General features: G+C 42.6%; 2 protein-coding genes across 2 annotated transcripts in view; one reads left to right on the forward strand and one right to left on the reverse strand.

The window, feature by feature from the left end:
* Positions 1–1,881: 1,881 nt before the first annotated feature.
* Positions 1,882–14,559, reverse strand: part of MTERF1 (mitochondrial transcription termination factor 1) — a 508,137-nt gene continuing 495,459 nt past the window's right edge. Inside the window, exons 12-13 of the transcript XR_003431984.1 lie at positions 10,427–10,521; positions 1,882–2,698 (exon numbers count right to left, since the gene is read on the reverse strand). The gene's annotated coding sequence lies outside the window, so the exon portion shown is untranslated. The remainder of the gene's footprint in view (positions 2,699–10,426; positions 10,522–14,559) is intronic.
* Positions 4,447–10,304, forward strand: FZD1 (frizzled class receptor 1). The gene has a single exon (XM_027102397.1). It carries the CDS (start codon positions 4,881–4,883, stop codon positions 6,813–6,815), a length of 1,935 nt encoding a protein of 644 aa, XP_026958198.1. The 5' UTR covers positions 4,447–4,880; the 3' UTR covers positions 6,816–10,304.

The raw sequence follows: 14,559 nt of genomic DNA on the forward strand, positions 1-14,559 counted from the left end.
AAGCTTAGATAAAGTGTCTCTACAAAGACAATATAACAGACCTCAGGTGATGCCTCCGAGGAAGGTGGGAATAGCATAGCCCAGCTTTTCTTAATCACTACCAGCTCCTGAACCAATCAATATCTCTTCACTAGGAATTCAAAGATAAGCATCAGACACTCAAAGCATAGTAAACCAAGTTCTCACTTTCCATTCCTAACATACAAAAGTGATACAGAGGTGTGAGTCCAACCTTATAAAGTTGAGTTTTAAACTATCTTAGATCTGCCAGGTTGCACCTGGAACAGTCACCTAACTCCAGGCGAGTCTATGTGCACCCAATTGTACGTAATTGGAACTGGTAATTATCCATATTCAACCTGACATAAGCAGTCTGGAGAAACTTCAGAAGATTTGGGCAAGGGCTGATAAAACAAGATCTTCGATATAAGAAAACTTGACTGATGCTTGAAGAATCAGTATCAAGGAGGAATTGGGTTATGCTTATAGCTTTTACCTAAATGAAATATTTTTATTACCAAGTTCATAATACTTCATACTTACTTAGTAATTTTTATCTGTGGATCTCAACCCCTTCTACCATATATGAGAAAATAATATATTTTAGATTAATGTCAAAATATGCTGCTCATATTTTCCTTCTTACATTTTGTTACCACTGCTATTATCACCTCCCCAAAAGACCTTCCATAACACTAATTTTTATTGGTTACCACCCTGAACTGTTCCTGATTTTAATATTTAATACCTTCCTCTGTATCACGTAGGTTTGATAAATGAAATAACGTATTGGTATAAAAAATAGATAAGACAACCTAGGTTTTTTTTTTTTTTTTAACTTTGGAAAATAACTCTCAGGAAACAATTTTTTGACAAGGTCATTTTTTACACAATCCATTGATAGAAAACTTCTACAGAAAACTGATTTTTTTAAAAAATAAAAAGAACGATAGCTACTCAAAAGAATATAGAAAGGACTAAAATAAGCATTTAACAAAATTCATGCCAAACAAGGCCATTTAACCTGTATCTCTTCCTTTAACATTTTTGGATCTAGTATTCTTAATTATAAACTGGAGAAAATTAACTAGTCCTTAGATGATATTTTGGGTTCCTTCTGGTTCCATGATCTGGCAAAAATGACTTTCTTTTTCTTTTTAGCTCTGACTGCACTTCTGAGCCTCCTCCCTAGTAAACTTCACTGTCCAGTGGAAGATAAAACAAGCTCACGTATTTCAAGAGAACAACTTTTGAAGCAGGACAGACCTACTCTGGGGAACAGAACTGCATTCTGCTAAACTCCCTGTGCCCTACCCCCTTGGGGGAGAAGAGGAAGCATCTGAAGTGATGGTGATGGTGGATGCTTAATACACTGGATGTTTCTTGGTAATTAATACACTAGAATAAATTGACTTTTCACCAAGCCCAGTCACCAAGAATGACCTTGAGAGAATGGAACACAAGACAGAGTAGTCTTTACACAAGAGGAGTGGCAGAAGAAACATGGCTTGGTAAAGTTTCTAAGCATGGGACGTTATCAGCAGAAGAAAGAGCATCAGGGTGAGAGGCTAGAGAAAGGTGTCCCCGGGAGACTGTGGGCCAGGATGCTGAAGGATAAAATGAATAGTTATGAATGGTGAATGCTCTAAGGACCTCAGAGAGCACCTGTGCTTCCCAACGTCCTTTTCAATACCAAAATCTTTCATGCATTATTGTCAACACACACACACACACACACACACACACACACACTCATTCACATATGATACCTGTTGTACATTCATTATGATATTTGTTGCATTTTCTTTAAAAAAATAGGAATCCAGAAATGCTTTAAAACAAATATGAATTTTATGAATTTACTACATCCATGAATATTTGAAAAATGATAATATATGTATCTGAAACAAATAGATGTCATTTCATTTCAACAGGTAAAGATATGACTGCACAATCTTTAGAGACACCAACATGCACGGTGACAAAATTTACAGTGACCTTTTAGTATGTAGGACAAGTGACACTCACCTAAAGTAGTACATGTAGACTAATGTTTAAGCTTCCCAATGACATTGTGCCCCAGCTCCCTTTTTTCCCAGTCATCCTGAAGCCACCTGCTGAACCACTGCAAAGCTCTGAAAAACTCTGTGCTCTTAAGAGAGTATCTGCGAATATTGATAAACTGAACTTTTTTTAGTGGGTACATTATCCAGCTGGAATTGTCTTTTAAAATCCATCCTATGAATTATGTGAGAATGAAGAATTTTACTTCCAGTTGACTTTCCTGTTTCATGATTTAAATGATTTATGAATGAGGGCTCTACGTTCAGTCATTGTGGCCCTAGGCAGTTCGGTGGTCTGATTCATTCTCAGGAATTAGATGATCAATTCAATTTTGTAGATCTGATGACCAGATTGATTAAACAGTAAATGATCAGGCCCAATATAAAATACCATTTGGTATCCACTAATATGACAATTTCAAGATAGAATTAACCTCAAAATGATTAATGTAGTGCTCAGTGTAGAAAAGGATACAACAGTTATTCTCTAGAGCAATGGTCCTTAAACTCTGAGTGCATCACACTCACCTGGATGTCTGACTCAGTAGGTATGGATGGGGCTGGAGAATCTGCATTTCTAACAAGTTCCCAGGTGCTGCTGCTGGTTCAGAGATCACAGTTTGAGGAGCATTGCTCTTTAAAAAAAGACCAAGAAAGCTGCATTTTAGTTGAGTTTAACATACCAAACAGATATAAATTATAACAATATTGTTCAGCCACCCCCTGCTTATGTGGGAAAAAGTGACCCTCAACAGCGCCCTGTTGTCTATATAATTTAACCCAGACTTTTTAGCATGGATTAAAATTTTTCTCCTGCCTTCCTCATAATATCTCAGCCACACCCACCCCCCTCCCCCTGCAGCAATTTAAGCACTTCAGAGCTCCTGTCTTTTGCACCTTCCACCCACTTCTCCACCAGAACCCTCCCTACCCATTTCCACTGGCTGGCTCCTTTCCAGTGCTCCTTTAGCTTTGGGACGGGCATCAAGAGAACTGATCTACATCTCTGTGCCCCACTGCACTATGCCTTCCTGTAAGGCCAGCCCATGTCTTGCTTATCTTTGTATTCTACTACCTAACAGTGCTTATAGCATAATATGAGCTTGGTAAGTATTTATTAAACAAATGAATGGATAAACAAAAGATAGAAAATAACTGTAGAAAAGTATCCCAAGACAGTCTAATCATAGGTCAACCAATCCTAGGTAGAATTAATAATACAGTGGCATTTTATTGATAAAACTGAGTCACGTAGTCAAAGCATCACTTTAAAAAACCTTACACGAAAACAACAAGAATGTAAGTGGGCTGAGATGAATTGTGTTGTTTTGTTTGTTTTGTGAACCGGCATCCGCAGTTCTGCGTCTGAGTGGAAGACCACTCTGCAGCCCGGCCTGTGGCACCCAGCTGGCCCGGGTCTGACCCTCCCAGGATTTCCCACAGGTCCGTGGGCGTCTCCGGGCTTTGGAAGGCTCCCAGGAGCTCCCCCAGGGCCCAGGCTGCCCCCAGGCGCAGTTCCGGCCCCGAACCACCTCTGGGGTCTCAGGCAGCGCGGGCTTCCTCTGCTCCCTCAGAGAGGTCGTCGGGTTCTCAAGTTTTTCTCTCTAAATATTTAACGGGCAGTTTCTGTTTGCTTCTGTTTCTGGATTGATAAAGAGGAGAAAAAGGAGTTCGACCACAGAAAAGATAGTAATAGCGGACTGTATATCTGACTTTACTTTTTAAATTCCATCAAAGTTTGTGTTTGGTTGTTGTTTTTCTTCCTTTGATAGCGATCCCGTGAACTTCTCCTTGGGGGAAATGGCGCGTCCAAAGCCCGCCAAGCCCAGCCTGAGAGCTCTAGGATTTGAGAGTAATATTTAAAACAACACCTTGACAGATATAAACTCAAAGGAAGCCTTGCGTTCCTTAAGTCAAAGGTATCTGTTCTGATCGAAGCACTTGGTTTGCTGTTTGTAACCAGCGCTAAGAGCAGAATTTTTAAACACAAAAATGGATAAAAGAAAAGCTAAATCGCGCGGTCCGCCGACTCCTATTCATTATCCCCAGCAGCATATGGGACCATTCTCCTACTTGTCCTCGCCCTTTCTTCCGCAGAAGCAAAAGCAACCAAGCCTGTCCCGCTTCATAGCAAACCCACTCTTTGTGCCGAGAGGTGCCTCTGCACCAATACTACTTCCTCCCTCTCCCGCCTCCTCCTTCACCCGCCCGCCTCCGACTTTCGCTCTGGGAACACCGCGGCTGGCGCCCTTTGCGCCGGCAAGTCAGTACAGATATTGGGCGACGGTCCCTGAGCCTCCAGTTCCGCGTCTGTTTCAAGGCTCCTCCCTCCCGGTGAAAGACAGACTGCGGGGCGCCTGGAAACCGGTCCGAGGGCGCGCGAGGGAGAGGAGAGCTAGCGAGTTGAGGGATTGACACAAATGGTCAGGCGGCGGCGGAGGAGGAGGAGGCGGAGGCGCAGGGGGGAGCCGAGGCTGCTGGGCTGCCGAGAGTTGCGCGCTCTACCCGGCCGCCGCCACTAGCGCGGCGCCGCCAGCCGGGAGCCAGCTAGCCGAGGGCCAGGAAGGCGGGACGCGACCCCGGCGCGCCCGAGCCACCCGGGCTCTCCCCGCAGCCCGCGCTTCATGAATCGCAAGTTTCCGCGGCGGCGGCGGCTGCGGGACGCAGAGCGGGAGCCGGTGGAGAGGGCCGAGCACTGCTCGGGCTCGACGGAGGGCACCGGCAGGGAGGAGATCGCCCCGGCCTCAGGGGAAGCAGCCGCCGGCCGCGCCACAGCCAGCCCCAGCCGAGAGGCGCCAAGAAAGGAGCCGAGAAAGTATGGCTGAGGAGGAGGCGCCTAAGAAGTCTCGGGCCGCCGCCGCCAGCGGCGCAAGCTGGGAACTTTGTGCCGGGACGCTCCGCACTGGACCGGTGGCGGAGGGGAGCGGGGACGTGGGCAGCCGCCGCCGTCCCCCCCGAGTTGACTCCGGGCGCTTGGCGCGCGGAGTGCTACTACTGATTTGGCTGCTGGAGGCTCCGCTGCTGCTGGGGGTCCGGGCGCAGGCGGCCGGCCAGGGGCCCGGGCCGGGGCAGCAGCCCCCGCCGCCTCAGCAGCAGCAGAGCGGGCAGCAGTACAACGGCGAGCGGGGCATCTCCATACCGGACCACGGCTACTGCCAGCCCATCTCCATCCCGCTGTGCACGGACATCGCGTACAACCAGACCATCATGCCCAACCTGCTGGGCCACACGAACCAGGAGGATGCGGGCCTCGAGGTGCACCAGTTCTACCCGCTAGTGAAGGTGCAGTGCTCCGCGGAGCTCAAGTTCTTCCTGTGCTCCATGTACGCGCCCGTGTGCACCGTGCTGGAGCAGGCTCTGCCGCCTTGCCGCTCCTTGTGCGAGCGCGCGCGCCAGGGCTGCGAGGCGCTCATGAACAAGTTCGGCTTCCAGTGGCCTGACACGCTCAAGTGCGAGAAGTTCCCGGTGCACGGCGCTGGCGAGCTGTGCGTGGGCCAGAACACGTCGGACAAGGGCACCCCGACGCCCTCGCTGCTGCCTGAGTTCTGGACCAGCAACCCACAGCACGGCGGCGGAGGGTACCGGGGGGGCGGCTTCGCGGGGGGCGCCGGCGCGTCGGAACGAGGCAAGTTCTCGTGCCCGCGCGCCCTCAAGGTGCCCTCCTACCTCAACTACCACTTCCTGGGGGAGAAGGACTGCGGCGCGCCCTGCGAGCCGACCAAGGTATACGGGCTTATGTATTTTGGGCCGGAGGAGCTGCGCTTCTCGCGCACCTGGATCGGCATCTGGTCAGTGCTATGCTGCGCCTCCACGCTCTTCACGGTGCTCACGTACCTGGTGGACATGCGGCGCTTCAGCTACCCGGAGCGGCCCATCATCTTCCTGTCGGGCTGCTACACGGCAGTGGCCGTGGCCTACATCGCCGGCTTCCTGCTGGAGGACCGGGTGGTGTGTAACGACAAATTCGCGGAGGACGGGGCGCGCACAGTGGCGCAGGGCACCAAGAAGGAGAGCTGCACCATCCTTTTCATGATGCTCTACTTCTTCAGCATGGCCAGCTCCATCTGGTGGGTGATCCTTTCGCTCACCTGGTTCCTGGCGGCCGGCATGAAGTGGGGCCACGAGGCCATCGAGGCCAACTCGCAGTATTTTCACCTGGCCGCCTGGGCCGTGCCGGCCATTAAGACCATCACCATCCTGGCGCTGGGCCAGGTGGACGGCGATGTGCTGAGCGGGGTGTGCTTCGTGGGGCTCAACAACGTGGACGCACTGCGCGGCTTCGTGCTGGCGCCACTCTTCGTGTACCTGTTCATCGGCACGTCCTTCCTACTGGCCGGCTTCGTGTCCCTCTTCCGCATTCGCACTATCATGAAACACGACGGCACCAAGACCGAGAAGCTGGAGAAGCTCATGGTGCGCATCGGCGTCTTCAGCGTGCTCTACACGGTGCCAGCCACTATCGTCATTGCCTGCTACTTCTACGAGCAGGCCTTCCGGGACCAGTGGGAGCGCAGCTGGGTGGCCCAGAGCTGCAAGAGCTATGCTATCCCCTGCCCCCACCTCCAGGCGGGCGGCGCCCCGCCGCACCCGCCCATGAGCCCTGACTTCACAGTCTTCATGATCAAGTATCTTATGACGCTGATCGTGGGCATCACGTCAGGCTTCTGGATCTGGTCCGGCAAGACCCTCAACTCCTGGAGGAAGTTCTACACTAGGCTCACCAATAGCAAACAGGGGGAGACCACCGTCTGAGACTAGGGACTCAGCCCATTCCCAGCCCTCAGCCTGGTCCCAGCCACCCCAAAATGCTGGCCCTATGGAATCCTTGCCAAGTCTGGCTACTCGAGGCTTTCTCAGTAGCCATTCACTTTCGCGGGCTCCTTTTAACAACAAGGCTCCTGCAAAAGCTCTGTCCCTGGGGGCAAAGGGACTCGAGGGCCCAACTGCCAGAGCAGGATGGACAGACCTCTCTTGCTCTGGTACCGGGACTGTACGCTTTTATGATTGTAAATAGCCTGTGTAAGATTTTTGTAAGTATATTTGTATTTAAATGACGACCGTTCACGGGTTTTTCTTTTACTTTCCTTTTTTGTTTTTGGTTTAAATTGTAATTATTTAGGGCGGTTTAACCATTTGAGACTTTTTCTTCTTGCCCTTTGCAGAGTACCGCAGAGAGAAAACCAGAGCTCACTGCTCGTTGCTTCTGTTGGTGCTGGCGCGCCCCTCCCTGACGCGGGGTGGGGAGTGCTTGGGTTTGCACCGCCCGGATCACTTTCCTGCTCCTCTGTCTGCTCCCTCCCTCCCCATGCTTGCTGGGGTCTGGGCTCTTAAGGTACAGAACTCCACAAAGCTTGCAAGTCCGAGAGTGGAACCCCGCCCATCCCAAGTTAGCCCTTGTCCGGGGCCAGATTGCAAAGGCCTGTCCCTTAGACTATCCGAAGCTGAAATTTTCACTGTCCAGAACCCTACCCCTAGCTTCGAGGAGGCCCACGGATGTGGGCACTGGCAGCTGCAGCCTCCCTCGCTCTGGCCTCAAACGCCCAGACACTCCCTTCTTCCACCTAAGTTGGTTAGAGGGTGAGTGGGATAACCAATGCCAAACTTTTCTTAAGTCTAATTTTTGGTGGATGAGCTCATTTCATTCTCCAGCGTCTAAAACCTGGTATGGGTTCGCCCAGCGTCATGGAAAGATGTGGTTACTGAGATTTGGGAAGAGGCATGAATCTTTGTGTGGGTTGGGAGAGACTGAAGATGGGAGTTATAAAATGTTAATTCTAATTGCATACGGATGCCTGGCAACGTGCCTCTAGGATTGAGACAGCCTGCATAAAGATTTACCGTTCTGTAAAATGGAAATGTTAGGTCACCTGGAAAGCTTTGTTAAGGAGCTGATCTTTGCTTTCCTTAACAGGACAGCAAAACGGTAAACTGAATATGAAAACTTGAAGGAGATTTCAGTGTAATGGACGTCCTCAAAATGAAGTGCTACTTTCTTATTTTCAATCAAATAATAATTAGACATATATCAGAAACTTTAAAATGTAAAACTTGTACACTTTCAACATATTCCTACGATTATTATTCAACAACACATTCTGAGGGAGAAACAATCCACATCACTAATAATAACCTGGTAAGATTCCAGGAGGTAAAGGAGGTGGAATAATTGATGGGATTAGCTCCTGAAATAAACAAAATATGGGCATGCATGCTAAAGGGAGAATGTGTGCAGGTCTACTGCACTAAATCCTGTGTGCTCCTTTTTGGATTTACAGAAATGTGTCAAATGTAAATCTTTCAAAGCCATTTAAAAATATTCACTTTAGTTCTCTGTGAAAAAGACGAGAAAAGCAATCCTCCTGATGTATTGTTTTAAACTTTAAGAGTTTATCAAAATGCCGGTACTTAGGACCTAAATCTATCTATGTCTGTCATACCCTAAAATGACAATGGTCTTTGAATTTGGTATGCATTTATTCTGTTCATTATCACAAAATCATCTATATTTATAGAGGAATAGAAGTTTATATATATAATACCATATTTTTAATTTCGCAAATAAAAAAATCAAAGTTTTGTACAAAATTATATGGTCTTTGTGCCTGAAAATAATAGAGCTGGAACTGTATGCACTATGAACTACCTTTACATTTTATAGTGTCTATAGCCAATCCCACAGTATATAAATTCAGGAATTTCAACGAAAAAGTCTATCTTTAAACCTTCAGATCAGTCCTTCCAAAGAATTAACCGACTTGCATTGTAGTGATTGATGTTGTGAAGTCCCTAGGAAAGATCTGTTTCCATGACAGTAACAATATAAAACAGAAGTTTGCAAATTATTTCTTTACTCAAAGAAGATTATTAAAAAGAGAACTCTAATTTTATTACAGCTTTTTTTCTTTTAAAGGGTAAATTAACGTAACTTTCTATAATATAGAGGTTTATTTTTAAATCATCAACCATCATCTTTGTCACGATTTTTATGAAGTATTATCTTATACTTTCCATAATCTTGGATATTCCAAAACCATAAATAGGCAATCAATAAATGGTTAACTGCCTGTGTGTTTATAAGCATTTTAAGCAGCAGTTGGGTGTATAAGGCTGTTTTGTTGTTTGCTTCTGAAGATCCATTTTTATATTGTTCAAGGAACCTTCCCTAGAGGAATTATCTGGTTGGTCTACTCTTAGTTAGAATTAATGTAAGTGTATAACATGTAGACTGTATATATACATATGTCTATATCTCTCTATAAAATATACACATAAGTATACACATACTAATTTTTATAAAATTACAAAGTTTACTTATATATTTTACAATATGGAAATAAGGTTATGAGAAAAGGAGAATGCCAGATGGAAAACCTCAAAAACCTTTGGAAGACAAGTCTCTTATTCCTTTATACACTAAAAATATCTATATTAAATTTTCCCATGAAAACATTTTGTGATAAAATGACAAGGGGCTAAAATGAAGACCTTTAATACAATAGAGTTACTTTCATGGTTATAAGACAGTTGTCTTATAAGTCATCATCATTATTTATTTTCAGGCAAATGAAAAACTTAAATCTAATTGAAAATAGAGCATTCAGTTTTAATTAGCAAGGTGCAACTTTATGTTCTTTTTTTCTTTGTTACATTAATCTAATATAGTAGATATTGGAGAAGGTTTTATTGTGTAGGCACACAAAAAATAGCAATTCTTAGGCTAAATTAAAACAGGTCTTCTCACTAGATTATTCAACAGATAGTTTCTGGAAAAAAATTTTTAAGATTATTAGTCTCTATTCTAAGAATAAATACAAAGCATTCTTACTGTGGGTGTCCTTAAAATGATGTAACTATAAAATTTGATGCAGACAGGTTTTAAAATGCTGGATTTAAGTAATTTGAAAAGACATTTTTAAGCCACCAGCAGGCTTTGTTTTTACAAAACAACTTGTTTTAAATTGTGTAGCATATAGAAAGCCAGTGTATTCTTTTGTTTCTTTCAACAGTGATGGCAAAATAAGACTTGCCTGAAGAACCATAAAGCTACTGGGAATATGGTCCCATTAATATGCTGTTTCCATGACAAACCCTATTTTCAGATTATTTGGTTTGCCTATTTTATTTTTTTAAACCAGCTATCAATTGGAGTCAATTTTCCCCCTTACTGTGTGTGTGCTTGGTTCAGCTTTTGTAGTAAATATATACATAGTATGAAAGCTTTCTGATGCTCTTTAAAAAAAAGCCATTTTTTACTTAAACTTTCTGCGGGGGCAGAAAGTCATATTTTTAATCTAAAAGCCAGTTAGTGTCAAACATATGCAAAACAGCTGGACCGGATTTTTCAGTTAGTCTGAGGCACTCACTTGTTAGCCTGAGTTAACTGTCTTGGTTCTTTTGTCTCCACGGAGCACTGAAGCCTTCCGCTGTAGTTGCATCATTCCCAAACTCCAGCGTTGAACTAGGAAAGGAGAACACAGTGAAGAGTTGATGGCCAATTAAAAAAAAAAAATTGCCTAAACCACAAACCATTTCAGGACTTGGGTGGCTTCAGATCACTTTCCCTGGTATCATGTTTCGATCTTGGTACATTTTTTTTTTTTAAAAGATGCCATATTTTCAATGTGTGTGTTTGTGTTCAACTTCAGCTACTCTTGCTTTTATTGCTTTATAATCCATCTTTTGGCTATAAACCAGATTTTACGCAATGTACATGCAATTAATTGAAACCAGTGTCATGACACTGGACGTCTCTGATACATTTCTGATTATAATGTTCTGTGTAACTGGGGCCTGAGAGATAATCAAAATGTGACCATTACATACATCTTGAGGTGGACACTAGTAATATTGTCATTAAATACTTCACAGAAAAAAAAAATACTTCATGGAATATACTAACATCAAAGTCTTGCAGGATTAACCTGTAGGTGCCAAACTAAGATGTGGACTACATATAAGAGTTCTCCAGTTACATTACTAAAAAGGAATTGTGATACCACCTTAAATTCAAGACTTTTAAGACCCTTACATTTGAAATGGGGTCTTACAAGGGAAGTGCCAAACAAGGTAAAATTAATTTTGGTGATTCCTAAGATTTATATCTATATTTTTGAACTGTTGGCAGATACCAATAGCCCCTAGAATTTGAGAAACATTACTTGAGCTTCATGACTCAGAATTCCCTAAAACTTTTGGGGCTTAAATATTTCTATTCACTTTGGTCATACCTTTGACAATGGATGTGTTAAACCATAACTATAGTGACAAAATAGCTTATTTGTAACCTGGTGATATAAAGACAGACTCTACACTAATATTCTTAAGTTTTATCATGATCTGTAGTGACAAGTGTCTCTACTCCATTACCGAATCAACTTCCTGTTTAAATATAATAACACTTACGTTGGGGATTTTTGTTTATAAGTTGATTTGGGACCCTAACAACGGATCAAGTAAAAGGATTTATCACAAATCTTTCTCATGTAATGGACAGGATTAAGTATAATCTATAAGTACATCCTACAATGAACATATAATAAATGTTCTTAAGGTTATCAGTTTTATAAGTCAAGCAGATTCTTAAAATTGTTTGAAAAAGTAAAATAACATTTTCCAATAGCAACTTCCCTAAATAAATCCTTTTATTTTAAGATAGTGATATTCTAAAGAGGTATATTTACCTCTTTAAATATTTTTGAGTGATAAAATTAAAATAATGCTGCATTTTCTGAAGGAATCATTAATACACTAGTTGAATGGCATATTTGTATAATTAATAATTCTAAAAGCGAAGTATTAGAATAACATTGATTTGCACATTTTATACACGCATGCTATTTTTTTAATGAAATTGACTTGCTGGAAGACAATAACTTTTAGGTTTTAAAATTTGTAGTATGCATATTTCATATAGAGACAATCTCAAGAAATTTTATTCACAATATAGACTTACAAAACATGTTCTCAGGACTAGAGTGATTAACATGAAAATGAAACACTATTGCTGCTTTGAGATAGTTCTCTGTGGCCTGGATTTCTTTTCTTTCCTTTTTAAAATCCGAGTATCCTCTAATTTGTGGATATCTCCATGTTTCAGATCTCAAGACCTGTTTGAATTAAATTTGCAGGGGAATAACTGTAGGATCCCCCCATAGACAAAGTGTGGCCTTTATTTCCTTTCAAGTTGGCAGCGTGTCCTTGCTTAAAGGAAGCACTCAGAAAAAGATTGTTCTTTTGCCCTTGGAAATGCTCGTCTTCACAAACGCAGCAGCAAATACCTGGAAGTCATACAGGCTAGTTAAATGTATATTCCAAATGCCAAGTGCTACTTGATTGTTACAAAACAGAATTTTTTTTTCCTTTAAAAGTAGATTTAGAGACTATTCTTGACCTTATATTTCCAACTCTTGGAAAACACTTTCTAAAAGTTAACTTCAATAAATATTCTGTCAAAAACTCATAACTCAAACAGGGTAACCCACTGTTTAGGTTTGTCCAGGACTGAGGGGTTCCTTGGGATGTGGGATTTTCAGTGGTAAAACCAGGAAAGTCCTGGGCAAACTGGAATGATGAATCATCCTATTCCATGGATTAAATTGAGCTTCCAAGATAGAGTAAAAGCTTTTGTAGTGGTCACTGGTCCAGCACTAAAAATATTCCACTGTAGTTTTCGTCTCGTTCATTACCAGATGAAAAGCCAGTGAACAAGCCCTTTGAAACTGATCTTTTTTTTTTTTTTTTTTTTTTGTGGTACGCGGGCCTCTCACTGTTGTGGCCTTTCCCATTGCGGAGCACAGGCTCCAGACGCGCAGGCTCAGTGGCCATGGCTCACGGGCCCAGCCGCTCCGCGGCATGTGGGATCTTCCCGGACCCGGGGCACGAACCTGTGTCCCCTGCATCGGCAGGTGGACTCTCAACCACTGCGCCACCAGGGAAGCCCTGTAACTGATCTTGACAGTGAGTACCAATCACCAGAAGCTGAGTGCAACATGAAGGTATAATGGAATAAATCACATTGATATCTTGGCCGTCTTCTGCCTCCTGAAGAAATGAGGCATAGATACAGGAACCTAAGTGGCCACTGAGCCCTGTTCTTGCTGCTTATGAAACCAGGTCAAGTAGCTATTTTTATGGAAGACTCTCGAAAGTATTCCTTTGGAATAAAATGCATTTTTTTAAATTGATGTTAAGGTTTATCAGATTGTAAGGAATTGTTAGGTTTTTGCCTATGTTTAGATCTCTTTTATTTCTCTGTCAGAACAGTCCACTGTAATGAGATTACAAACTCAAGCAGGGTTTATCCCTAATGGCTATACATCAGCACTTAATTGTCATACTTTTTCTCAGAGGTAAGTAGGTTTACCACGCATGTTTTCCCCAAAATGAAAAGGTAAGTAGGTTTACCACGCATGTTTTCCCCAAAATGAAAAGTTGTATCTACAGGAAGGAAAAAGAAGTAAATAAACTTAAAATTCTACAGTGATTATTGGGATTTGTAGGATGTAGGGTGTGGACCAAGCAATCCATGGCATTCACATTTCTATTTGCATGAAACTCTTCAATTAGAATTGGTCCACCCCTTTTAATTAATTAATTTATTTTTTAAAAAGATTATACAATTTTATTGTAAAAAAAAGTAAACTTCCATTTACAAATTCCAAGTACTTATCAAATATTACTATTTGAGTTATAGCAGAAGCCAGTTAGTTAAAGATACAGATTCTGGACTCAGTCTCAGACTTTGAAAACTGATGCTCTAGGCCATTTCATTTCCAAAATCTTATCATTGGATAAATTCTGTTGTAATCAATGACTTCTCCATTTTACTTCTTTTTCACTTATAGGTACATTTTAGTAAAGTAAAACATATAAAGAAAAGTATACTCATATAAAGTGTGTATTTGATCAAATTTCACAAAGTAACACAATTCTAAAAACATGACCCACATAAGTAAATTGAACATAACCAGTATCCTTCTCATGTACTTTCCCGAGCACTACTAACCCTCTCCAAAGACAGTCTCTATCCTTATATCATCAAGTAGTTCTGCCTATCTGGAATATCATATACATAGAATCTTGTAGTATGTGTTCTTTTTTATCTGGCTTCTTTTACTCAATATTATGTTTCTGAAAGTCATCTATACTGTTGAATTTGTCAATACTTTGTTCATTTTCATTACTGTATAATATTTCTTTGTATATATATTCCACATATTTTTCTTTTTTTTAAAACATATTTATTGCAGTATAATTGCTTTACAATGGTGTGTTAGTTTCTGCTTTATAATGAAGTGAATCCGCTATACATATATATATATTCCCATATCTCCTCCCTCTTGCATCTCCCTCCCATCCTCCCTATTCCCACCCCTCTAGGTAGTCACAAAGCACCAAGCTGATCTCCCTGTGCTATGCAGCTGCTTCCCACTAGCTATCTATTTTACATTTGGTAGTGTATATATGTCCATATATATACACTACCACTCTAACGTTG

The sequence above is a fragment of the Aethalodelphis obliquidens genome, unplaced genomic scaffold, assembly GCF_003676395.1.
Source record: "Aethalodelphis obliquidens isolate GAN/ISIS:26980383/991018 unplaced genomic scaffold, ASM367639v1 scaffold5, whole genome shotgun sequence".
NCBI lineage: Eukaryota > Metazoa > Chordata > Mammalia > Artiodactyla > Delphinidae > Aethalodelphis > Aethalodelphis obliquidens.